The 26,078-nt window shown below is 49.1% G+C and overlaps 1 protein-coding gene and 2 long non-coding RNA genes across 7 annotated transcripts in view; 2 read left to right on the forward strand and 1 right to left on the reverse strand.

The window, feature by feature from the left end:
• Positions 1 to 1,083: 1,083 nt before the first annotated feature.
• On the forward strand, positions 1,084 to 6,675 carry LOC142063124 (uncharacterized). The gene is made up of 3 exons (XR_012662650.1): positions 1,084 to 1,524; positions 5,962 to 6,075; positions 6,227 to 6,675. It is a non-coding gene; the product is annotated as an uncharacterized LOC142063124 (long non-coding RNA).
• On the reverse strand, positions 3,800 to 11,215 carry LOC142063166 (uncharacterized). The gene is made up of 3 exons (XR_012662681.1): positions 11,126 to 11,215; positions 7,399 to 7,486; positions 3,800 to 4,895 (listed from the first exon to the last, which is right to left on the reverse strand). It is a non-coding gene; the product is annotated as an uncharacterized LOC142063166 (long non-coding RNA).
• The window catches only part of POLD3 (DNA polymerase delta 3, accessory subunit), a 31,402-nt gene continuing 15,899 nt past the window's right edge, over positions 10,576 to 26,078 (forward strand). For 2 of the 5 annotated variants that reach the window (XM_075106101.1, XM_075106196.1), the window contains exons 1-7: positions 10,590 to 10,767; positions 12,404 to 12,459; positions 14,371 to 14,473; positions 16,919 to 16,958; positions 19,969 to 20,101; positions 22,898 to 23,162; positions 25,057 to 25,129. In XM_075106101.1, coding sequence (XP_074962202.1) covers positions 10,708 to 10,767; positions 12,404 to 12,459; positions 14,371 to 14,473; positions 16,919 to 16,958; positions 19,969 to 20,101; positions 22,898 to 23,162; positions 25,057 to 25,129 — 730 coding nt within the window. In that variant the 5' untranslated portion in view covers positions 10,590 to 10,707. Of the gene's footprint in view, positions 10,768 to 12,403; positions 12,460 to 14,370; positions 14,474 to 16,918; positions 16,959 to 19,968; positions 20,102 to 22,897; positions 23,163 to 25,056; positions 25,130 to 26,078 lie in introns of all 5 variants that reach the window. The other 3 variants (XM_075106262.1, XM_075106428.1, XM_075106341.1) reach the window with 2 other exon arrangements.

Raw genomic sequence — 26,078 nt, forward strand, 5'->3', positions numbered from 1 at the left:
CTTCTTCCTCACCCCACCAGGACTTCTGCAGATCAGGGTCAGCTCTTCGGAATTAGGCCCACCTCCTCCCACCGTCCCTGCTCCCCATCCTCCCTCACTGGCAGTTTGGGGTGGTCTGGGCAGTCTTTTCACAGACATCCCCCCCTCCCAGCAAGGCACTGCTTGCTCTGCCTCCGCCGAAGAAGGAGTCCATATAGCACAGGGGTGCAGAAAAGCCCCAAACGGCACCCGATTTCCTGCAGAGCTGGCGGGTGACTCTTGCATCACCCCTCCCATGCAGGCACACGCTGTGCAGCAGGGAGTCAGCTCCCGCGGGGAGCGCTGCGGTGGATCCCTTCAGGTTGGCTGTGCTCGAGATGATCCTTTTTCCCTGCACTCTGTGGCCTTCTGTTGGAAAATGAGCCGGGAGAGGCGTGAGCTGCCAGAATTTGGGACCTAGACTAGGCAGGAGACTAATTAGGAGTCAGAAGATGCGGGTACTCAGGAGTGATGTGGAAACTGCTGTGTTTGCCTGTATTTGTTAAATGCTTTTAGATTCTGGATGGAAAGAGCTTTAAAATTTTAAAAACACTGTTTAGCAGTGCTAGGTTTCTTCAAGGTCTTTTTAAACTGCGAAGCATAAATCTTCAGGCATTAATGAAGTTCCTACCCTTTCTCCTCTTTCCTCCCGTACTAGAGACCTGCCGCTTCTCTGATTTCTGTGCTGCAAAGCAGGTGTCACAGAGGTTCGTAGGATCATAATTCAGGTTGGAAGGGACCTCGGGAGGTCTCGGCTCCAACCTCCTGCTCAAAGCAGGGTCAGCTGTGAGATCAGGCCGGGTTGCTCAGGGCTTTTTCCAGCCAGGTCTTGAAAACCTCCAAGAAAAGTGGTGCACAACCTCCCGGGGGCCCTGCCCCACTGCTTGACCATCGCATGGAGAAAAAGCTTCCCCTGACGTCCAGTCTGAGCCTCTCTTGTTCCAGCTTATGCCCATCTAGTTACCTCAGAGTATAAAGCAGGTGTGAGTGAGATCAGAACCAGATCCCATGGCGTTTTCATAAACAGAAAAGAAATCCTCAGCTAAGAACTTCAGTAAACTCATTTTTGCCCTCAAGCCAATCTGCAGCACCAAGACACGCACGTGCAATGCCCTGAAGGTGAAAAGTGTAATTTTACAGTTACCAGGCACATTAACCCAGGACAGGAAATCATCCAGAAAGCTCAAAGCAGGAAACTTAAAGGAGGAAAAAACAAAAGATGAAAAGAGACTTTTTTTTTTTTAAGAAAAAAATGCTGAATGATGTGTCAGGACCTGCACCCTCCTTCCGCAAACCAAATGCAAACGTCAATCCAGGAGAATAATGCATGAGAACTACAGTGAAATGAAGAAAAAAGAGAGAACAAGAGCGTGAGAGGAAGTGCACGGGACTGCAGGAGGAGGAGGATGTGTATCATTTCGTTACCAGCAAAACAAACACGATGCCATCGGAGTGATGGTATTGTTGTGACCATGAAAGAAACACTCCAGCACACCGCGGGGTCACGTGAGTTTATTTTAACACTGATTAAATGCTTGTAACTTCCTTCCCCAGCCTTTGCCAGGTAAAAATTTGTTGCGTTCAAGGGAGGATCTGTGTCCTTGTGTTCTCATGGAGTGAGTGACTTTGCCCGGAGCGAGGTGCGCTCCGGCTAAACGTGGCATCGCTGTGTGCCCTCCCCAGCAATGCACTTCTTTGGGGCTCTGTGCCCATTGGAGCTGTGCAAGATCACCGTTGCTCCTGGGATCACGCAACCCTGTTCACCCAAAAACCAGCTCTTGGTTTATAACGGGTTACTCTTCAGCTTGCTCAGCTCTTTAAGGCATTGCAGCAGGTGATTTCAGAAGTGCCAGCGCACACTGACTGGTGGGGATCAAGGGGAGTGGGCCCATTTCAGCAATAATTTGCATGAGCTGAGGCTGCCATGAAGCAGCAACTGCATGAGGGTCATCAAAGTGAACTGCCGGCTCCTGCCCTTGGGTCACACCAACCCCAGGCATCGCCCCAGGCCTGGGGCAGAGGGGCTGGGAAGTGCCCGGCGGAGAAGGCCCTGGGGGTGCTGGCTGACAGCCGGCTGGGCATGAGCCAGCAGTGCCCAGGTGGCCAAGGAGGCCACCAGCCCCCGGGCTTGTGTCAGCACTGGTGTGGCCAGCAGGAGCCGGGCAGGGATGGGGCCCCTGTGCTCGGCCCTGGGGAGGCCCCACCTCGAATGCTGGGCTCAGGTTTGGGCCCCTCGGGACAAGAAGGGCCCTGGAGGGGCTGGAGCGTGTCCAGAGAAGGGCAGCGGGGCTGGGGCAGGGTCTGGAGCACAAGTGTGCTGGGGGACGGCTGGGGGAGCTGGGGGGGTTTAGCCTGGAGAAGAGGGGGCTGAGGGGAGCCCTTCTCACTGCAGTTTGCATAAGCTGAGCAGTAGCGCAGCTCTCTCGCCACTCCCAGCAACAGCAGCAGAGCCGCATTGCCCGGGCTGGCAGCACGCAGCTCCAGGGCTGACAGGCAAGTATGGTGTCCAGCTGTCATCTGCTGACTCAAAAAGGGAACTGCACGAGAAGGGATGGTTTTGGAAACGCGGTGCTCACGCCGCGACGTGAAGTTGATGCATTCACAGGCTGCATCGGCTCTTGTTGCGGTTTGGCCATTTGCAAGCTCTGTTAAGTAGATGACCCCACTCATGCCTGTAATGGGCCTTTTTCAGAATTGCTGTTTCTTGCTGCAAGTTATCGATCTTGTTATGGGTTATTTTTCCCCAAATCAGCCTTCAAAAAAACAGCCTTTTTTGAAGTTGAGTCTCACTAGCACTAAAGTAAAGATGTACAGGGACATGAAAGAACTTCACCCTATTCCCAGGGCTCAGATCTTGCAATGCAGGGGTAGCTTAAATTTTCTTATTATTTTCCTCGACTAGGGTATAAGGTAGGGAGGAGGGAAGGAGCGGCCCTGTTTCCTCACCCCGGGCACAGTATGTGACACGGCTGAGCTGGCGCCTAAGAGTTTGCCCCCAGTCCCTCCTGGCCTGCTTGTCCCCGGGATGCTGCAACTGTGCACTGCCCTCTATTTGGGGAGATGCTTTGCTTCTCGTTCTCATCTTTGCTTTATCAGCGATCATTCTTCAGAGGATTTTCATTATTTCCTAGCGGTTACTCTTGTTTATCTTCCCTAATAGCCTGTCTGCTTGTGGAAACAGATCCGCACTGCTGCTGGAAAACAAGCTGTTCTCCCACAGCTCCTTCTGTGCCCATCCTACGATTGAATCAATGCCAAATACTCCGTGCTAAGGCGCACTGATTATCTTGAAATAAAAGACATCAAGAACAGGAGCCCATAGGGGAACTATTCCATCAATCTTCCCACGCAAACAGCCCTGAGAACATGCTTGGAATGAGATGTGGGGGTTAGTGAATGACCTGAAGTCAGAAATGCCGGCTACTAATGTGACTCAACATGGGAAATTTGTCATGAAGATGAAATGTGGCTTTTGAAGATGTTAATCTCAGGCATCTTTGTTTCAATGTGATAACATGGGCTTGGTGGTAGCAGAGGGTGCCAGAGCAGGGGCACAGGCTGCCCAGAGAGGCTGTGGGGTCCCTTCCCTGGAGACATTCACACCCCGCCTGGACGCGGCCCTGTGCCCCTGCTCTGGGTGTGCCTGCTCCAGCAGGGGGTGGGACGGGATGGGCTCCAGAGGGCCCTTCCAACCCCCACCAGCCTGGGAGTCTGGGATTATGTTCTTCTGGCTGATACATTCCCAGTTGGCTACAGGTGCCTTTTTCTACTATAGTGCTTAAACCTTGCATTATTATTTGTTGAGAAGGGACTTTTTATATAAAAGTACAAAAACTCTTGGCACAAAAGACCATACAAGGTATAAAAGTAAGTCTACCTGCTCGTGCCATTAACAGTGCAGCATTTCTCTCCACGAAGGCACGTGGCACCGTGACGCACCACAAAACATGTGAGCGGACTGGGAACCAGCTCCAGATTAAGACACCTAAATGTAGGTGTCTCTACATATGCTGGATGTCTAAAACTCTCCGTGTCACTAGCGGAGAGAGTCGTCAGTGCAGTCAGCGGTGCCAGGAGCAATTTGGGTAACTGAGATAGGCAGCGCCCGGCTGCTGGCAGTCACGCTGCTGTTCTCTGCTGCTTGTCAGAGGGGAGGTGCACCCCTCCTCCTGTATTCTTCTTCCATCTGAAATTTATTAGCTTCTTAGATGTCCCTCCCTTGTCGGCATTATTGCTGCCTCACTCTTTGAGCATCTCAGGATTTTTTTATTGTGAACACGCATAAAAAAGCCCATAGAAAAGACAATTAAGCCTTGCAAATATCTGCATCTATCTCAAATGTAGCTGCCTCCTCTGATACCAATTTTTAGTCTAGTTTATGGACTTGCCTGTACTGATTCTGTCCCTTGCAAGCCTAGAAGCAAATTAATTGTGTTAGGTTAATGGTTGGACTCGATCATCTTAAAGGTCTTTTCCAACATAAATTATTCTATGATATCACAGATTCTATGATTCTATGAATCTAATTCCCACTCTTTCTTGTAAGGGTGTTTGATCCTAAGTCTTCCAGCTGTGATTATCCATTTTGTTAAGGACTGAGTCATCGCCCTGACTCCTTCCTTAACTACATTTCACCCATCACACAGGTTTCCTACTGAAAAGACCCCACAAGTTCTACCTGGTTATTTGTAATTTATCTTGGTGGAAGAAAGGAGGAAGGTCAGGCTCTGTGTCTCCTTATAGATCTGTCTGATGACTTTCATTTTGTAACTGAAATCCCGACTTGGCTCAGATGGGATGCGTTTCTGCCCCCGAACTGGATCTCCAGAAGCCTCCACTAGATTTGATGAGCTCCAAAAGGAAATGGGTGCCAGTACCTAGATGAATTTTGGACAGATTGAATTAACTGTGCTTTGACACTGGGATGTCTACATTTCTGTTCTCCCTTCAGCTGGGTTGCTTAAGGAAGTCCCCCCTCATACGGCATTAATTAGAACTTCAACAGAACTCCGTTCACTCCAACTCCTCCTCAGGCGGATGCTTGCCAGCTGCTATATATAATAAATTTCCAGAGGCTCTGCCCATTCTTTTCTGTTTTTTTGGAAAGCACTTGTGAAACAACCATTATTATGAGTCCTCGGGCTCAGTTTCTGCTGGTGCTGGTGGTTTTGGCTGTGGGCAGCTGTAAGTGCAAGACATTTTGTTACTAACAAGCGATCTTTGAAAGAATCCTTTATAGTGCTTTGAGAAAAAACAGGTTGGGAGTTGGGATACTTGGGCTTTACGCCTGGGAGTATTGAAAGATTCTTGGACAAATCACATAACCTCTCTGTGTCTCAGTGTCGTCATCTTTGAAATGGGGATAACACTTCTCTACTTCTTTAAAGAGGAGTGTATGCTTAATGTACTTTTTTTCAGAGCCTCATCTGAGACTATGTTAAATCCTATACAAAAGAGTATTATCAGACCTTTTAAGGGAATACCCCCAAAATATTTTCAGATTAGGATTCATACACCCTGCCATCTCCACTTGTGCAAGAGAAATCCCAGACATGTATTCTTCAGCATCTGTCTGTTTGCTGCATTACAATGAGATTACTCCTCTTGTTCCCATTTTTTCCTTCTTTTTAAATTACTTTATGTATTTTAGCTGTGAAAGATCATTTCCACCCAGGGAAAGGAGACAAGGTAGGTTCTAGTCTTCAGCTCCTCGTTCAAGTGAACGGGCCAGTCTGTAGCTACTCAGCTCTAGTTTAATTAGTGCAAACTAACAGCATTCACTGCACACCATAATGATCTGTGCAGCTCCCCGTCAACTAGTGCTGTCCTTACGCTATTTCCAAGCTTAGCGTAGCATTCATTAAATTTATGATGCAAAAAGATAATTGCCAAAGTCATCCAGGTTGCAAGGAGATGTTTTAAACCCATTTTGTACCGTGACAGGTGTTGATGCTGGCACTGAAAACTGGACTGTGCATGCTACCAGGGTGACTGCTGCAGGCTCTGCTTTCCTCAGGAGGGATTGCTGGGACCCAAGGACAGCTCTGCAGGGTTTGTGTGAGTCCCCACTGCTGCCCCTCCTTCCAGATTTCCTTTTCTGGCTTTTTCACGGGGGAAAAAAATAAAAAACCAAACCCCCAGATTCTCTGAGAATAAAATGGGACTCCCAAAACCACCAAAGCTGAGAATGAAACTAATTGGTTTACAGTGAGGTTCCTGCTGCCTACAGGGATATCGGGGAGATGCACCTGGTTTATACCTTGGATCCAGCATGTACAACCTGAAAAGTGGCAATATTTGCCAGGTTGGAGGGCAAGCGGAGATAAGATCACAAACAACAGGCCAGGTTATCACACACATCCCCGGTTAGCTTAGCTGGAAAACGAGATCCACAAGGGTTCAGTTACCAATCTGTTTGACCTCCACTCATCATAGGATCACTGAACAGCTTGGGTGGGAAGGGACCTTTAGAGGCCATCTAGTCCAGCCCCCTGCCATGGGCAGGGACATCTTCAACTTGATCAGGTCGCTCAGAGCCCCGTCCAGCCTCACCTGGGATGTGTCCAGGGATGGGGCATCGACCACCTCTCGGGGCAACCTGGGCCAGGGTCTCACCACCCTCAGCGTGAAACATTTCTCCCTTCGATCCAGTCTGAATCTCCCCTCCTTTAGTTTAAAACCATCCCCCCCTTGGCCTGTCACAACAGGCCTTGCTAAAGAGGTCGCCCCCACCCTTCCTACAGCCCCCCTTTAAGCCCTGGGGGGCCGCAATAAGGTCCCCCCGCAGCCTTCTCTTCCCCGGGCTGAACAACCCCAGCTCTCCCAGCCCGGCCTCGCAGCAGAGGGGCTCCAGCCCTCGGAGCATTTCTGTGCCCCCTCTGGCCCCGCTCCAACAGCCCCGTGTCTGTCCCGTGCTGAGGAGCCCCGAGCTGGAGGCGGCGCTGCAGGGGGGTCTCCCAGAGCGGGGCAGAGGGGCAGCACCCCCTCCCTCACCCTGCTGCCCGCGCTGCTGGGGATGCAGCCCCGGGCACGGGTGGGGGTCTGGGCTGCAAGCGCACGTTGCCGGCTCGTGTCCAGCTTTTCACCCCCAGCACCCCCAAGCCCTTCTCGGCAGGGCTGCCCTCCATCCCCCATCCCCCAGCCTGTGTGGGTACCAGGGGTGGCCCCGGCCCAGGGGCAGGACCCTGCACTTGGCCTTGTTGGACCTCAAGAGGTTCACACAGGCCTGCTCCTCGAGCTCATTGCAGCTGACAACTGCAACCTTTGTATGGGAATCAACGCATTCAGAGCATAAAGTCACAAATGGGAGCAGCACACCTTGGTTCTTCTCCTCCTCCATCCTGATCTGACGTACAAGCTCAGGGAAGTCTCACAACTTACCCCCAGGCTCTTTGTATCCCTCTCTGTGGTGATATTTCAGGAGTTTAAGTGGTTCTGTCTGTCGCATCACCATTTCTTTTTACTTCAGCTGTAAGAAAGGCATAAAAGGGCATTAATATTAAACTGCTCCATGCTTTGGTCACAGGTTGTAACTTTTATTTCTTTCTTTGTCAGCTGCTGTGTTTCAAGCACTGTTGGGTAGGAACACTTTTGCCCCTGGACTTGATTCACAAGGTGAAATTGCATAATGACTCCTCATCAGCTCTGGGCAGACCTGGAGACGTCTCGTACTAGCAACAAGAATAACCAGCAAGTCCCAGAATCTGCAAAAAAATCATTGCCTTTTCATAAGGAAGAGCAGTATGTGGGCAATGATTTTGACCTTTCTCCTTTTCCTTTTGAAATCAGAAATAAAATCTCTGACTTCACAGAGTGAAAGGCTCTTGCTCAGCACTTGTTAATTAATACTTTGCAGCATCACCAACGCTAAGGCTAGTGTCACGACCGTGGGCACCCAGAGGAAGTTTACTCCTTTAAGATGTTAAGGCTAATTTTGTGATCATTCCTTGCAAACTAGCAGAGCCTGTCTCTACTCCTCCTCTGTTACATCTCTCAGTGCCACTACGGGAACGCACCCATCTCACACACTCAAATGTCATTTGAAATTCTCCTGACGAGTGGTTCAGACCCGTAGCCTGTGGCACTCCATAGTGCCTCGACTATGGGGCCTCTCGATTTCCCAGAGCCAGTACTCCTAGAGACAATATATAAATCAGGAAAAGACCCAACGCTCATAAAGGTAACGTTTCAGTGATCTCTGCATCAGAGAAACTCACTTCTGACCCTAAAAGCACGTTTTTCAGCTCAGCACTGCAGCCCCCCTGAAAACACTGAGGGCAGAGGAAGCATGCATCAGTTCTCTCCCACAGAAACGGATGTCATGGCAGTGTTTGACACAAAGAACTTATTTCTTTTGTGTTCCTTTCCCTAACTGTCAGTAAAATGAAGCGAGCCATCTGCGTGCAGTGTCAGGGGAACTGGTCCCTGCCACAACAGCTTAATTTTCCCAGCGAAGGGAGAGGCCTGTGGAATCGATTCAGGGTCGGCTCATACGCTATGGACTGTTCCTGACCATTTAAACCTCAGGCTCAATTTGCAGGCAACACCTTACTCACCTAGATAGATGTTATATGGAAAAGAAATTATTCATTGGGATAAAACAAGCTGATAAATGTGCAGGAGATGAGGGATTCGGGTCGAGGGAGGGTGGGAGATGCCAGCCGTCCCTCTCCCAGCAGCAGCCGTCTCTCAGACCCAGTGTGGGACCATGTTATAAACCAGCCAGGACAGGTAAATAAGAAACACAGTGAATAAAATGTAGTATAATCCACATTGAAAGGGAAAAAACCCCCAAACAACTCAAAACCCCCTCATAGACTTTGTCATATTTTAAATTAACTTTGTCATGGAGAAGTGTTTAGAAAACAATATAGATGTATCAGTGAAGTCCTCATCTTACTGTGGGGCTGTATTAAAAATGGGGCACAAATAGGATCGGATTGGGAATTAAAGATTGGGAATCTCTTGTTCTACTATTTGCTATTTATCTCCAGGAAAAAAAAAAAACCATGGAGTAATATTTAGCAGGTGCTGTGAGAAGTGCTGGAAGTGCTCACCTGTGGAAGTAGGGGGACAGTTTAACTAAGAACAGTTTTAAGTAATGCCTCACCCTGCCTTTTAGCAACAACAGCATTTACTTGGGGGAGGGAGCAGCAAGACTCCAGTGCCTGGCTTGCCTGCGCCATTCCGGTGAGGATCAGGCAGGGCTGAAAAAAAATAGGAAAATTGGAAAAAGGGAAAAGTGGTGATTCCCAACCAGCAGGTGGTTTATCCACCCTTGCTCCGTGCCATGGCTCATCCTGCCCTCGATGTCAGGGGCAAGGTGCTGGGATGATGGAAGCGAGGAGCAGCGGGGTGGCAGGAAGGCTGTGAGGCTATGCAGGGACAGTGTGGGGACATGTGAGGGGACAGCGTGGGGCTGTGAGGGGACAGCGTGGGGCTGTGAGGGGACAGTGTGGGGATGTGAGGGGATGGCGTGGAGCTGTGAGGGGACAGCATGGGGCTGTGAGGGGACAGTGTGGGGATGTGAGGGGATGGCGTGGAGCTGTGAGGGGACAGCAAGGGGCTGTGAGGGGACAGTGTGGGGATATGAGGGGACAGCGTGGGGATATGAGGGGACAGTGTGGGGCTGCGAGGGGACAGCGTGGGACTGGGAGGGGACAGTGTGGGGCTCTGAGAGGACAGTGTGGGGATGTGAGAGGGTGGTGTGGGGCTCTGAGGGGATAGTGTGGGGATGGGAGGGGACAGCGTGGGGACGTGTGAGGGGACAGTGTGGAGACATGAGGGGATGGTGTGGGACTGTGAGGGGGTGGCGTAGGGATGTGAGGGGACAGTGTGGAGACATGAGACATGAGCGGACAGCATGGGGACATGTGAGGGGACAGCGTGGGGATGTGAGAGCATGGTGTGGGGCTCTGAGGGGACAGTGTGGGGCTGTAAGCGGATGGTGTGGGGATGTGAGGGGACAGCATGGGGACATGTGAGGGGATGGCGTGGGGCTGTGAGCTGACAATGTGGGGTCATGTGAGGGGACAACATGGGGACGTGGGGGGATGGTGTGAGTCTGTGAGGGGATGGTGTGAGGATGTGTGAGGGGATGGTATGGGTCTGTGGGGACGTGTTAGGGGACAGTGTGGGTCTGTGAAGGGACGGCGTGGGTCTCTGGGTCTGTGAGGGGATGGCGTGAGGGTATGTGAGGGGGTGGCATGGGGCCGCGGGGCTGTGAGGGGATGGCGTGAGGGTGTGTGAGGGGGTGGTATGGGGCCGCGGGGCTGTGAGGGGATGGCGTGAGGGTGTGTGAGGGGGTGGTATGGGGCCGCGGGGCTGTGAGGGGATGGCGTGAGGGTGTGTGAGGGGTTGGTATGGGGCCGCGGGGCTGTGAGGGGATGGCGTGAGGGTGTGTGAGGGGGTGGTATGGGGCCGTGGGGCTGTGACGGGGCGGCGTGGGTCTGTGGAGGCAGAGCGCGGCGATGTGCGAGGGGACAGCGCGGGGCCGAGACGGGCGGGGGGCGTGGCCTGGCCGGAGCGGGGCGGGCGCAGGCGGCGTCCCCGCGCGCAGCCGCTCCTTTTTGCCCCCGCGCGGGCGCCGTCGCGGCCGCGTTGCCATGGCGGGGGGCCGGCGGCCGCGGCCCTGAGCTGCGCGGGAACGGCGCCGGGCTCCTCCCTCCTCCGTCCCTCCCCCGGCCCGTCATGGAGGACGAGCTCTACCTCGAGAACATCGACGAGTTTGTCACCGACCAGAACCGCATCGTGAGTCCCGCCGGCGGGGCTGCGGGGGGCGGGGGTGCGCGAGGCGCCGCCATTACGCGACCCCCCTCAGGAGGTAGCGACGCCCCCACTCCCTACAGCCGCACGCCTCCTTCCTACACCCCCCCTCAGCCTGGCTGCCTTTTGGGGGGGGGTGTGGGGTGTGTCAGCCTGCGCCTCTGGGGGACCCCCTCAGGCTGGGCCCCAAGCCCGGCTCTGGGGGTGTGGAAGCATGTGTGGGTGTCACGCAGGGTCCCCCTCACCCCCTCCTGCCTGCCTTCAAACACCCCCAAACCCGCCGGGAGCAGCTGCTTCCCGCTGGCAGTCGGCAGGTGAGGCCGTGCCCCCCCGTCGCACCCACCTGCGGACACGCGTGGGTGCCCTGCCTCCTCCCACCAGGCGAGGAGGAAGGGAGGCCTCCGCAGCCCCTCAGGGCCCTCTGCTCGGGCGTTGCTTATCTTTGGGTGTGCTGTGTTTGCTTTTCCGCAGGTCACGATGTAGCGTTCATACGGGCTGTCAAGCTGCACAGGAGATGCTGGTTTTGCCACGATTTTTTTGCCCCCCCTTTGACTTAAAATTAGTTTAATGTCTCTGATAATTGGTAGTGGCATCATTTATATCACAGGAAAAGTGCTCTCCCCAAATTCCCTATGCTCCCTAATAGGCGACCTGTTTTTCCTCAAAGAAAAGTGACATCAGTGTTTTAGCTCAAGGTGTAAACAACAAAAGTGTATGAAACACTGGGTTTTTCCATGAAAGGCTGAGGCAGTCTGGACAACTATTACCAGGTTAAAAGTAAAATGATTACTTGTTGCCTCTAGCCTCTTGAAGCCTTGCTTTTTCTAGGACAACTCAGAAAAAATGGTCTGTGTTTCTTTCAAAACAAAGTTTTTTGCCTAGAAAGTGATACAGTGAAGTTGCTGCATCTTGTCTGTCAAAGCGGCTGTATTAACGTGAACTGCTTATGTCGTTACAGTTTATTTCAGTAAACTGCTAGAGTAATAAAATTTAATTTAATTGTGTTTGAGACAAGAGAGGCCCTGGCCTGAGGATTATTTTAAACAGGGAGAGGTCCCAGCCTGAGGATTAGTTTAAAAAGGCAGAGCGGGAGGAGAAGCAGCTATAAAAGACATGCCTTGTCTAAATAATACAGCACGTCAGTGGCAAGGCTGGGATTAGAGCTGTAGTCTACGGAGATTTAACACGTACTGTTGAACTTGCGATGCAGCCAGAGATCCCCGTGGTGGGCGAGGGTGGCAGGAATCCGATAAATCCCCAGCAGTTGTTCGGGAGAGCAATAAGAGCTTCTCACAATTAAAAATTGCGCCGTTTAGTTTTCTCTCTCTGTTGTGAAGATAAGCAGTGCAGGTGCTTTGAATGGCTTTTATTTATGCAATGGCATTTCAAGAAGGCGTTCCCAAACCCACACCCTTCAGGGTAAGGCTCAGATGTTCAGTCTACTCATTAAAGCCCAGGGTGTCCACGTGCTCTCGCTTCTTGCAGGTTTTGCTGGGGATTTCTTGGAGGTGGGTAGTCTAAAGAGCTTGACTTACCCATGAAACAAGCGAAAGGTGGAGGTTTAACAAGGTGAGAGACTGAGGTTTTCTTACTAAAGTGGGGTTTTATTTTCTCGTTACAGGTAACATACAAATGGCTAAGTTATACTCTGGGAGTTCACGTCAACCAGGCTAAACAGTAAGTATTAGCACATCCCACAAGCTTTTTGTTTTGTGGCAAAGCCTTGTTAATTACTGTTTTCATGACTGTGGTTAGTGTATTAAAATCGCCTCTCTGGAAATACTTAAAAATCCCGCGTGTCTTCTGAGGTGCACTCGGTTATGTTATTCAACCTGCCTCGCTCCTCCTGTAGGCAGGTCTTGCCTGGACTTGATGGAAGTCATGCTTTAGAGAGCTGCGCTCAGCTGGACACCTTATGCTGCTTTATATCAAAAATACTTAGGTCAGAATAGATGGTTTAGGTTACATTACTACAGGAATGTATGCACCTCCTTCCATCCTGAAATGCGGATGTGTTTTCTGAACTTGGCTCCGGTCCTGCAGCCAGAGCTGTGCCTTTGTGAGGATCTGCTGCGGCACGTCCCAGCTTAAGATGCCATACGTTACCCGTGGATATTGCTGGGAGCAGAGTCGGGAAAATGCAGAACAGGTCACGTGTATGGCACACGCTCACCCGCTCTGGTCGCCCTGCCACGTGGCGCGTGATGTGTAGTTAGTGTCTGCTTACCAGGCTTGATGGGCACAGGCAAATATTTGAAGGATGGGGAAGTCAGCTGTGCTGTTAGGTATTTTTGCTTCTCCAAACTTGGTATAAATGTGTAACCTTGTCATGGTGTATTTTGAAGAACAAAAATTACTGTAACCTTTTATGTATCCTATAAAACAAAGCACGAGCTCCCACTGATTCTGGGGCTGCTGCTACAGAGCAAGGTAAAGTTAAGTGTAAGATTTGAAGGTTGCATTAGAGTGTCAAGTCCTGTAATACAAATATTTTCTCTCCTTGTTTCTGGCTGTAGCTTGGACCTAAAGGGGCATTTGTTGTTTACTCAGCCACAGTGTACTAAGCCCAGCTTCTCCTGTCTTGCCCAAGCTACTAGAATATCAACTTGGGCATCTGATGTAACAAAGAGGTGGTTTGGTCTCTTTCCTCTGCGTGTGCTTGAACCATGTAGGTGACTTGTAAATCTGAGCGTGCGTCAGTGATGGTGTAGACCTGACTGCAGAGCTCTGCTGGGAACAGCTCTGGTCATAGAGTAAACTAGGAGACAGAGAACTTTTTGCTGTGAAGAAGATGGCCCAGGTGAAACAGAGACAAATTCTCATACCCTTGAAAGCAGCCTGGAGGTGGAGAACTCCTGTGGCATCTTTGTGCTTAAAACTCTCTCCTAGAAGCTGGAGAAGTGCTTGATAACAAGAGAATTACTTTAGTGAGTTTTGCTGGCTGTGGCGGTGTGGTGATTGCAGTCTCTCTCGGTGGCAATGAGGGTCTTCAGGTGTTTTTACCAGACAGCGTCCTCATGGTGCGTGTGGTAGTGTCTGTGCCCAGTTACGTGGGACGCTCGTCATAAATCAGTGGTAAAAGTGGGAGCTGAGAGCATGAGTCTCGGCTCAATCTCATCATCACTAATCACGCTCTTCCCTCCTGTTTCTGATCTCCGTGTCCGTGGATGTGGCTAGGATTGTATACGTACACCTGGCAATGCCATCGCCTACCAAAAATCACCAGTTCCACTTTCAGGTGTTTCGGAACGCTGGGTTGTAACAAGGGAAACAGCCTTTCTTGAGGGGAGACTTTGGAACAAGCTCCCCAGGGGATTTGAGACCATCTGCAACTGACTGCTAAAGCTTTGAGAGCTTGTATTCATTCCACCTTTGGTTTATATAGTTGTTGGACTGAGATTCTTCAAAGTGGCAGAGGAGAAAGGTGTCTCAGATTAATTTAATCCTGGTTAAAATAGCTGTGCTTATGTGAAATGTTTCCATGTCAGGCTGGCTTTACTCTTTTTTTTTTTTTCTTTCATGTAAGTGTCGCGGAAGGGGTGGTGACAGGCTCTTTCTAGGTGATTAACACTGGTTTCTTTTGTGCAGGATGCTGTACGATTATGTAGAGAGGAAACGAAAGGAGAACTCAGGAGCTCAGCTTCACGTCACCTACTTAGTAGCAGGAAACCTCATCCAGAACGGGCACGTTGTGAGTGTTTTATTTCTCAAAGGTGTCTGTGAGCTCTTTGTTCTTGTGTCTCCCATCTTGCTTTGTAATCTTTGGGTCAAAAGCTGAACTCACTTTCTTCTCCAGCAGCAGGCACAGTGTGCTGGGTCTTCTGTACGCGTACAGAATAAGGCACTCGCTCTGTCCCAGCACCCAAATGGAGGGGAGGAAGATGAGCTGGTCATAACTGGGTAATATGGAGCTGAATAACACACCAGGGGTTTTATTTAATTAACTTAAATCCTCTTACAAGTCATCTCTCAATCCTATCGCTAATATTGGACAGCGGATCTTCTAAAACAGTCTGGAGGGGTCTCGGTGAGATCAGCTTATCTATTTCGCAGGATCTGCTGTGGAGTGGAGAGTAGTGTTTGGAGAGATCTTGGAATTCATTTAGGATAATAGATAATAATTAGACTAATAATAAATAGTTGAAGTTCTCTTGTTAAATAAAGCAACTTTTTTATCCTGGTATACAACAGAAATATAAATTCATTAATAGTATTTCGTATTTAAAATGCATTCACTTGTTAAGCAAAGGAATCGCTGCTTGTAGTTGATGTAATTATTTTTTTCTCGTTGCTGGTCATCAGATTTTCAAGAATGCCATCTAAAATTTCCGACAGATACCCCAGGGGTTTCTGAAAGAAGATGAGCAAATCGATTGCCTGTTTCCCTTTGCTCTCAGAAGAACTTATTAGCCAAACAAAAATGCCTTTGACATTCCACTCAGTATCAAGTAGTATCTTTAGATACCCAAATATCTCTTACAATACAATCCACAGTCTTTGTTTAGTATTAGTACATCTCGGGGTGTCCTGGCTTTTATTTGCAGATTGGAGGGAAAAAAAAAAGCCCAACAAACCAAAACAAACCTTTTTGATTTTTTTTTCCCCTAAATAATTAACTCATTCACGTGCATAGAATATTCTCTTTACATCTCCAAATTCGAAGGTAATTATTTATTGCATTAGTTCTGCATGATGGAATATATTTATTTAAAGCTGTACAGACAGTGTCACATTTTTAACCTGAGTTTAATAGGTTTTCCCCCAATTTCCGTTGGAAACAGTACGGTAGCACTTGGCTCGCTAGAATTAGTGAGGGATTTGTCAAGATATTGTAATATTTTAAAATTTGCCATAACGTATTTAAAACAAGTTAATTCTGACATCGGATATAGGCAATTTTTTAAAACTCTGTCTTAGCGGTTTATGTATTTGTAAATCCAGGAAAGGTCTACGAAGGTAAACACAAAGGGTACTTTTTGCCTGTTTTAAATATCTTATTTTTCAATGCTGCAGTAGTGGTCCTGCTAGGAGAGGTGACCTGCGGGTGCAGGGAGCTGATAGGGGCAGAGATGAAGCAGCACCCGGGTTCGGAGTGCTGCACAGGAGGAGTTTGGAGTTCCTCGGGCCGGGTGGGAGGAGAGGCCAGTCCTGGAAGGTACTTCCCGAAGATGGGCAGGCATTGGAGTGGGTGTTATCTGGCACAAGTCAGTTGTGGGTAGGAGAGGGGTGCGAGGGCTTGAGACGCAACCCTGTGCTTGCTGGTAAGCCTGCACTACTGCCTGCTGTCAGTAGGTGTAGCCACAAGGCTGCAATTCAACTGCAAGGCTCAGCTGAAGGGAGGTCTGGACAGAAATCGGTCACAAATTATTCTCCTCGTGTCTTAAGCCCTGCACGCTCTTTGCTTGCAACTTTTATCTGCCTCGGTGAGGGACCGAGACTCTCGGTCTTTCTTTGCTGTTTGAGGTTGCCTACGTTTTCTTGCCTCTTTTTTACTGGCTAGCCTGTGATATCAGTTAAACACAAAATTAATGGTTGGGTTTTGTCCAGTCTGTCTCTTTGGATACTCCCTGTATAAACCGCAGCCTGTTAAGTGTCACAGAGCAGATATAGTCCTTGAGGCCTGGCTGCAGAGCACATTTCCAGAAACATTCATTTCTAGCTTTTAAATTAAGCATTTAATTTCTCATGGTGTTTTGCTTCTCTGGTGCCGTGTCTGTGCTACAGATTGCTACGTTAGAGTTTACTGGCAATCTACGTACACACGGGTGATGTGGGCTAGTGCGGCGGATTTCTGGCAGCTGGGTCATCAGCTGTGTTAGTTTGCTTTTCTCTGCTGTGCAGCACAGTTGTTCAGTTCTCGTTTCATCTGCGTCTCCTCTCCCAGTGTCAGGAATGGAGGGCAGAGGATTTTGTTAGGGTTGTGGTGATCTGTGAAGCAGCTTCGTAGAAAAGGAGGAAGACAGAGCTTCGAAAACTAGTGCTGATGACTGTTTAAAGGCATTGGCAGTGTTCTTTGCAGCTATAAAGCTGCACCCATAATAGGTAGACTTCCTTATTCAGTAACTGAAAATATCAGCCTTATGTACAACAGATCTTTTCAAATTTTAAGGTTGCAATTTATTTATTTTTCTTACAGTGCCACAAGGTTGCGGTAGTGAGAGAGGATAAGCTTGAAGGTAAGCAGATTATGCGTGCAAATTATGCGGTTTCAGCTTTTTTCTTTGAAAGAACAGCAAAGTGAGTAAAGCTCAGAACTTGCCATCTGCACGTAAATGCCTGGTCAGGCTGCTGGGTTCAGGTGTGTACTTTTTGTACTAGATTTTCTCAGAATTTCGAACACCTGAGCCAACAGCTGTGTAACTTCAGACTTGCGATTTAGATCTGATTTTTCTTTTTCATTTATTAGTGTTGAACATTTTAGTCAGTGACTCTTCCACCTCCCTGCCACTGACAGAAGGCTCCTCCTTAAAGGCACCATAGAATCATTAGGGTTGGAAAAGACCTCTCGGATCATCAAGTCCAACCCCCAACCCAACACCCCCAGGCCTCCTAAACCATGGCCCCAAGTCCCACGGCTACACGGTGGTTGAACCCCCCCAGGGACGGTGACTCCCCCACCTCTCTGGGCAGCCTGTGCCAGGGCCTGACCGCTCTGGCAGGGAAGGCATTTTCCCTCACATCCAACCTAACCCTCCCCTGACGCAGCTTGAGGCCGGTTCCTCTCGTCCTGTCCCTGGTGACTTGGGAGCAGAGACCGACCCCCCCTCACTCCAGCCCTTCTCAGGCAGCTGCAGAGAGCAAGAAGGGCTCCCCTCAGCCCCCCCTTCTCCAGGCTAAACCCCCCCAGCTCCCCCAGCCGCCCCCCAGCACACTTGTGCTCCAGACCCTGCCCCAGCCCCGCTGCCCTTCTCTGGACACGCTCCAGCCCCTCCAGGGCCTTCTTGTCCCGAGGGGCCCAAACCTGAGCCCAGCATTCGAGGTGGGGCCTCCCCAGGGCCGAGCACAGGGGCCCCATCCCTGCCCGGCTCCTGCTGGCCACAGCAGTGCTGACACAAGCCCGGGGGCTGGTGGCCTCCTTGGCCACCCGGGCACTGCTGGCTCATGCCCAGCCGGCTGTCAGCCAGCACCCCCAGGGCCTTCTCCGCCGGGCGCTTCCCAGCCCCTCTGCCCCAGGCCTGGAGCATGATGTCTGAGTAGTGTGTGGCAGTGTCTCACAGTGTTGTTAGAGCAATTATGAGCCTTCAGGCTCCCAAGGACGCTGAAGCAGACAATTTTAGTTATTGTTTAAATGCAGTTGTGGTCTTTGTTTGCCCTGAGTGATGTGGGTATTAGTTTAATGTCCCACCAGGACTTTCTCGCTTTTGTCTGGGGTATTTGCTTTCGCAGTAAAAGGTGAAAAACCCCACCACTATAACACTGCTTCCTGCAACTGTTCTCCTTGCACTGTTGGTCTTCTTGCCACCTTTCCAGGTCTGGTCCTGCTGGTGAGATCTGTTCTGTAGCAACTGGAAAACAACTGCAGGCTCTTCATCGCTTTCAAATAATATTTTTGGCGTTTGAGAACATACTGGGGCAGTTGTGACCTTAAATATCCGTGCTAATGATCTAACTTTGTTTGAAAGACTCATGTTATTCTCATTTTTGAAATCTGAAGTGGATTTCTAGCGAAAGTTGTCTTCGTCAGGGTAGTAGTAGTTGCACTACTTGACGATCTATCTGTCATGTTTGTTGAATTATGTACGCTGCGTAATACTCTGTTTTGCTGTGGAGGAAAGGGTTGTTCATTTTGTATTAGAAGGCAGGCCAAAGGTATGACTTATATTTGGAAGATGCTGACATTTGTGATAGCAGCAGAGCTGCACAGTCTAGGACTGGCCCCAGGAAATGATTACTGTGTGTATTTTTGCAGTGCCTAGAAGCTCTGCCTCAGACCAGCACTGTGGGGAAAGAACAATATAAGCAATGAACAAAGAATTGCTAAAAACAAGCCCTTGTCTCAAGGGGGTTACAGCCTGAATAGCATAGAGGAGGCAAAATAGTGATTCTAGCAGACTACTAGAGAAGGGACTGCGATGCTAGCTGATATGGTGGACGCTATCTTAAAGGCAGAGAGCAGTTCCAGCAGGGTAGAGTTATGACCATCTATTTTCTTCCTTAGCTTTAGGTGTCACTTAGATACTCTGGATCCGAAACACTGGATGTTTTGATGGTATACCCAGAGAGATTGCTCCTAATTCGGTTATGTAAGAGCCAAGAGCATATAGTGGAAAATGTAAAACAAACATCTGGAGAGCAGCTCCACAGAGGGACCTGGGGGCTCTGGCCAACGGCAAGTTGAACACGAGCCACCAGCGTGCCCTGGCAGCCCAGAGGGCCAGCCGTGCCCTGGGGGGCACCGAGCCCTGCATCGCAGCCGGGCGAGGGGGGGGATTGTCCCGCTCTGCCCCGCGCTGGGGCGGCCTCACCCCGAGTGCTCTGGGCAGCGCTGGGCACCGCAGGACATGGAGGGTATAAAGCTACTGGAGAGTGTCCAGGGGAGGCCACGGAGCTGGGGAAGGGTTTAGAGGGGAAACCGTACGAGGAGCGGCTGGAGTCCCTGGGTTTGTTCAGCTGGAGCAGAGGAGGCCGAGGGCAGCCTCATGGCGCTCTGCAGCTCCCTCCCGAGGGCAGGAGGAGGGGCAGGGCTGGTCTCTTCTCTCTGGTGACCAACGCCAGGCCCCGAGGGAACGGCAGGGAGATGTGCCAGGGGAGGGTTAGGCTGGGCATTAGGAGAAGGCTCTTCCCCCAGAGGGTGGTGGAGCCCTGGAACAGGCTCCCCAGGGAGGCATCACGGCACCAGCCTGGCGATATTCCAGAAGCACTTGGCCAAGGCCCTCAGAGACCTGGTGTGAATTTGGGGTGTCCTGTGCAGGGACAGGAGTTGGACTTGATCTTTGTGTGTCCCTTCCAGCCCCTGACATTCTGTCATCCTGTGACATGTTTGACAGGCTTGTGGAGTCTGTTACTTTGAGCTGTCAGTTAGTGAGCATTGGAAGAAGGTACAATTGCACATTTTTATATTCAGGTCCTTGCTGCCAAGTGCTCTGGCAGCCTTTCTCCATCCTTGGTAGAGCCTGATACTTAAAGATGCCACCTGATTCTATAAAGGCTGTGCTAACAGAGGACTCTTCTTTCTTCTCCCCCCAGCAATGAAGTCTAAACTAGCCACGATTGCGAGTGTGCATGTCTACAGCATTCAGAAAGCCTTGCTCAAGGACAGCGGGCCGCTCTACAACACGGACTATGATATCGTCAAAACAAACCTGCACAACTGCAGCAAGTGAGTTGCGTCTTGTTTTTTTCTTCTTAAGCTATGTGACTTGAGACTGATGAGATGTTGCTACATAATGCGCTTCAGCAGAAGTCAATGGTTACCAGATATGCCTGGATTTTTAGAAAGCTAGAAAAGGATGTCCTCTAAGTCATTCCAGCCCAGTACCATGCTGTGTGATTGTTCCGTAAACCGAGCTATTTCCAGCTCACAGTTGGTTTGCTTGCTCCACTACTCCAGTGGGCAGACTGTTCCGGTGCCTTTCTTCTCTGTTGGCTAGAAACCTTTCTCCCATTTCCAGGCCACCCTTCATCATGACCATTTTTATCCAGTTCTCAGTCACAAAGGAAGAATAAATTGAAACAGACTTATAAAAACATATGAGCGGTGCGCTCAGCAAAGCGCTAGCATGAGTTTGCCCTCTATTTTGTGAGGCTGTGTGTTCATCCACTGGGCTCATCCACCTCTCTGAAGGTGTCTTACAGGAACTCACTCTCTGTACACAAGATGAGAGCCTGAGGCGCAGGGGAGGTGTACAAAACAAACCAAGGAGCACAAGTGCCCTTCAGGGTTGAACTAGAGGAATGTTGTCCTGGAATTCAGAGGGACTTCAGTCTCCAGGGGTCATTGTCTCTCCTCCTGAACAGTGCCTGGCAGCTGTGGCTTTTCATTTATATGTTGTTTCCACCCCGACAGCTTCAGCTTGATGTAATCGGGACGTACAGTGCCATGACCAATCTGGTTTAGAAGGGGGATGCCTGAACGTTGTGTCATAGAAAGAGTATAGAACTTGAAAGTAGAAACGTAGCCGTCTTCAAAATGTTGACAAGAGGGTGGCTGAGAAAATAATGTCCTAGACGTCGTGTGTTTCAAATGTGAATGTCAATACCATGGTAAGGGCTGGAAAACTCGGCTTCAATGAAGACCCGTGCCGTAGGTTTAGCTGCAGTTGCCTTGTTCTACTCTGTTTACTCTCGGGCACCCCTGCCTGGCCATGCTTGTGTCTTAGAGGAGCCTGCCTTTCAGACTTGCACACCCAGAAGGTTTAGACAAATCAGATCCTGAAATCGCTTTCCGAAGCCTATGTTTAAATTCCTGCCTGGCTTTGGAACAGAATTTCCCAAGCAAGCTGAAAAAAAACCCTCAGCTTCTTCATTTGTGACCTGGCTGAATTAAATTTAGACTGACCATATTCCTTCTCCCTTGTCAACTGTATGAAATGTCTCCTACGCTCGGGGCTGAATTTAGCAGTATCCGTAAAAGACAGAGGTTTAACTATGTGCATGTTTATAGCAAACAGAACCTACTGGCTTCTTACGCTTCCCTGTCAGTCCATATATTTCCTAAGCTCTGAGGCAAGGATCCTTATTCTCTTCTGTGTCTGTATGGGACCTGTTATGCTGTGGAGGCGGCTAGATGTTGTACTAATATAACTGGATTTAACGCATGTTGCTCATGTCCGCTTTCCAAGCGGAAGCAGCTCCTCGCTTGCAGAGCGTAGTCCAAACATTGCTTATTTTTTCAATGATTATTTAGCAAATTTTGGATCAAGCCCATAAGGTATAGTCACACGGCAGTGTTAAGGCAAGCGAATTCCCCAAGCGCCTGGAACGTGTGAGGTTTAGACATGCTTGCTGCGCAGTCAATATAACCATTGATGATAAAACATTATTCGTAATCTGGAGGGTTGATGGTGTTTCTTATGGCTGCGCGTGGAGTCAGAGACTCTGGTGTCCGAGAGCGGTGTTCATCATGTTGAAAACAGACTGAAAGTATAAAGGAAAGTAGGAATATTTTTCTTCGATGTCTTCTTTCCTTCCTTTAAAGGTTTGAATGTCAAGATTGCTGCTGCAGCCTAAAAATGCTGTAGAGATGGTGGTGTTCTGTTAATACATTACAGTTCCTGATGCGAGTCAGTGGCCTGTGCATGTGAGCCGCTAATGCTGAGGCACCGTAATTAATTGGCAGAAGACTGGCTTATTTATTATGCAAATAAAAATATGCTGTGTAATTCAGTGGGTTGGAAGGCGTGAGTCTGTGCTCTTTTGTGGCGTTTCTGTAGGAAATTTGGAAAGCCTCGCCTGTGATTTGCACAGCGGGGAGCAGAGTTCAGTTATTTTTGGGTACTGCTGTTCCCGACTGTCAGGGAATTGTATTGTAACTGTGAGCACATCATTTAGTTCTTATATCTCTGTATCCCCAAACAATCACGTTTCAGACTGTTACAAGCTGAGATGTAATCGCTAATAGACAGAGATACGTGGAAATGACTTTATATAGTTAAGTCTGAATGTCATGGATGTCTTCTGAGCCATTAAGTAGTTTAGCTTCAGCTGTGATTTACTCACCTGACCGCTACAATTGCCACTGCTTGTTGCGGCAGTAGTGGACTCTGTCAAAGCATCTGAAAGTTGTAAATGTTTTAGATCATCAGACAGCCATACAATTTATGCTGCAAACATTAGAGAGCGTAACCCGTTTAGGAATAAAATGCAGTCTGCTCCATCTACACCCTGGGTGTGGAGACGGGCTTTTTTCCCCCCCTTCATGAAATCTGAACAGCTTGTTTAGCATTTGAATGCTCTAGCTCTTGCTGACAGGTTCAGCTGATCTTTTCAGTAGAGGTCTCTATCGCTCTCTCGTTCTGTGCCAGCCTTTCTTTCTTGTCCCATGCACAAATTAACTTGCTCTTTTTCCCATAACAGGAGAACACAGGAGCAGAGAAACGAGGTGCTACCGGGGAGGAAACCGAGGTGAAAAATAAGAAGTTAAAAGGCTAATTCAATTTTTCACTCCATCACACAGGTTTAGTGCCATTCACTGTGCTGCTGCGGTCCCCAGGACGTCGGCCGAAGTTTCTCAAGCGCAGACGTCTCTGCAGGCGGGTTCCCAGACGCAAAGTGACACAAACGCTGTCAGCGTCCCTGTGGTCAACGGCCATGGTCCATCGACTGCTAAACAGTCCTCGCAGCAGCCCAAAGGGATCATGGGAATGTTTGCAGCGAAAGCAGCTTCCAAACCCCAGGACACAAATAAAGAAAATAAAGCAGAGGCTAAGGAAGCCCCAGGTGTAAGTTACCTCAGACCCTTTGGCAGTCTTCTGGGTTCATAGTTGTAATAAACAGCTCTTCTATCAGAAACAGTGTGGCCAGCAGGAGCCGGGCAGGGATGGGGCCCCTGTGCTCGGCACTGGGGAGGCCCCACCTCGAATGCTGGGCTCAGGTTTGGGCCCCTCGGGACAAGGAGGGGCTGGAGTGTGTCCAGAGAAGGGCAGCGGGGCTGGGGCAGGGTCTGGAGCACAAGTGTGCTGGGGGGTGGCTGGGGGAGCTGGGGGGTTTTAGCCTGGAGAAGGGGGGGCTGAGGGGAGCCCTTCTCGCTCCCTGCAGCTGCCTGAGAGGGGCTGGAGTGAGGGGGGGGTTGGTCTCTGCTCCCAAGTCACCAGTGACAGGACGAGAGGGAACGGCCTCAAGCTGCGTCAGGGGAGGTTTAGGTTGGATGTGAGGGAAAATGCCTTCCCTGCCAGAGCGGTCAGGCCCTGGCACAGGCTGCCCAGAGAGGTGGGGGAGTCCCCATCCCTGGGGGGGTTCAACCACCGTGTAGCCGTGGGACTTGGGGCCATGGTTTCATGGTGGACCTGGCAGTGCTGGGTTAACGGTTGGTCTTGGTGATCTTAATGGTCTCCTAAAGTCTATGATTCTGGCTTTGCTGTTTTTCAGCCTAAATAACCTTAAACAGCTATAGTGTAGCCTTGTCCACTGCTTCTAGTGTTAAACTTGCTTGTCTGCTGGGAATGCTCAGTCACTGTTCTGTAAGTGTTCAGCTGTACAGTGCAGGTATGCCTTCTGTCAGCCATCTCAGGCAAAAATATATTTTGCCACACTCTCGATCTATCCACAAAAGTGTATTTGCCGTGACTTTGATGCTTTGACACCCCTCCTTCGGCCAGATCTCCAGTGAATATAAACCAGCATAGCTGCATTATTGAGGCAGTTGTTCCGTTGTCTTCAGTTATGCCAATATAGTGTCTGAGGATCTTGCTCTCTCCCGTGTGCTTAAAAGGATTTGTTTTGAGCCATAAGTGAAACGTGAGAAGTCCAGGTCTTAAAAGTATCAAGGTGTTTAAACTTGGTCTGTGAGGGAAGCTTCAGAGCTTGACCTGTGTGAGACTAAATTGTTTATCTTCTCAGCGGCTGTTCTTTCCAGGATAGGATTGTTTTAATTTTCATTAGTATAATTGTTTTTAAAGCAATGTGGCCAGTAAATGGGTATTAAAATGGTAACGTTCCCTGTGTATGGTTTGGCATTTTTATAACAGCGAGTACATTTTGGTTCATTTTTCTGATTTTTATAGGGAATTTAGAGCTGGTGAAATGTGCGTGTCTGAGTGTTTCGGGAACTTGAGTGTCTGGTTGCCTTTTTTTTGCACGAAAATAAATGGGATTAGGAGGCCAAGCTTCCTTAGGTGTGTGTTGTGTGTGTGTGATTTTTCACTTTGGTGGTGGCTATATTAATGGAATAGAGCAGTGATAGTTTTTGCAAACGGCCCAGCAGAACACCGTACGTGCCAGAGTAGCTGGATAAATTCTTCATGGTTTGGCCAATCTGTACTCTTTCCTCTGTCGGTTGCTGTGAATTGAGGCACCGATAGTTTGCAAAAAGAACAGTTCTTTACTGGGAACTGACCCAAGTCCCAACCACTTATTTCAGTAACGCTGTCAGCCATCAGATAGGAATGCGACCCAAGTTAGGTTTGAAGGCCTAGCTAAGGAGTTGTAAGGAACTTACTCTCGACCCTTTGATGTATGTAATATGTGGTATCTTCAAATTCTGCTAAACAGATACGGAGATCTAAGACACTGACTACTCAACAAAGTATATGTATGTGTTTTGCTTGTCCAGAAGCAGTACCATGCATATTGACGGCCGCCTTAGATTCCTGTGGTTACTCCTCTGTTTGCTTCTAGGTGTCTGCAGTAAGCAGCAAACCACCGGCAAAGGGCAACATCATGAACAACTTCTTTGGAAAAGCTGCCATGAGTAAGTGCTTTATAACATGTCTGTTTTCAGAAACTGTTGTGGTCAGGGACCAGCCTGCTGGAGTTTTAAAAAAAAAAAAAAAAAAAAATTAAATCCTGAGGGATATTGGAAATCTCTTTTTTCTTTTTTTTTAAGCTAGGTAGCAATTAAAACAAAATCAGTGATATCGGGCGTCTTGTTAAACAGATGTGAGGGGAAGCATAAACAGAAAGGAGCAAAACTCTTCCTTCCCACCCTGTCAAACTTAATGGATTTTCTTTATATCCCCTCTTCTCTTATAGTTTCTCATACTGTTCTTCTGCTCTTCTAGACTCAGAGGGGTTAATGGTTTTTGTATGCAGCTCTTGAGGCACAAATTAAAAGTTGGAAGTGGAATTTTTCAGACAAAAAAGCTTGCTGGACGGAGATCAATTAAAATGACATATTTGTGCACACTAACCCAGGAAGGCTTTTTAGTGCAGAAGAGATCTGATTTAAAGTGAGTACTTCTGGCTGGAAGATTAGCTATTGGTAAAATCTTTGCCAAGACCTGTTACGTGGGGCGTGTTAATGATGCTTGCTTTTCATCACAGATCACTGAGGAGCCTACAGTTAGATTTAGGGTTAATTTCTTTATTAAAGACTGAAGAACTCTTAATTGGAGGATAAAAATGAGGGGTGGCCTTTTCCTTTGAGCAGGGGTTTGCAGTCTGCAGCCTCTGGAGGTCCCTTCTGACCTAAAGAAAATATGCTGAAGCTTTTAAATAGACGTTGCAAAGGACTGTAGATCTTTTTTTCAAAGATGCCCTTATAATACTGAGCACAAGAGGATTCAAAGAAGAGTCACTGGGAGAGAGTAAACAGCAAAGCTCACTTTGTAACAGACATCTGTCAGAGTTTGCAGGGTATAGTTCCAGCGCTGAACACACAAGGCCCAGTACAGTTGGGTATCTTTCAGTTCCTGTTTTGA

This window comes from Phalacrocorax aristotelis, chromosome 1, assembly GCF_949628215.1.
Source record: "Phalacrocorax aristotelis chromosome 1, bGulAri2.1, whole genome shotgun sequence".
Taxonomy (NCBI): Eukaryota; Metazoa; Chordata; class Aves; order Suliformes; family Phalacrocoracidae; genus Phalacrocorax; species Phalacrocorax aristotelis.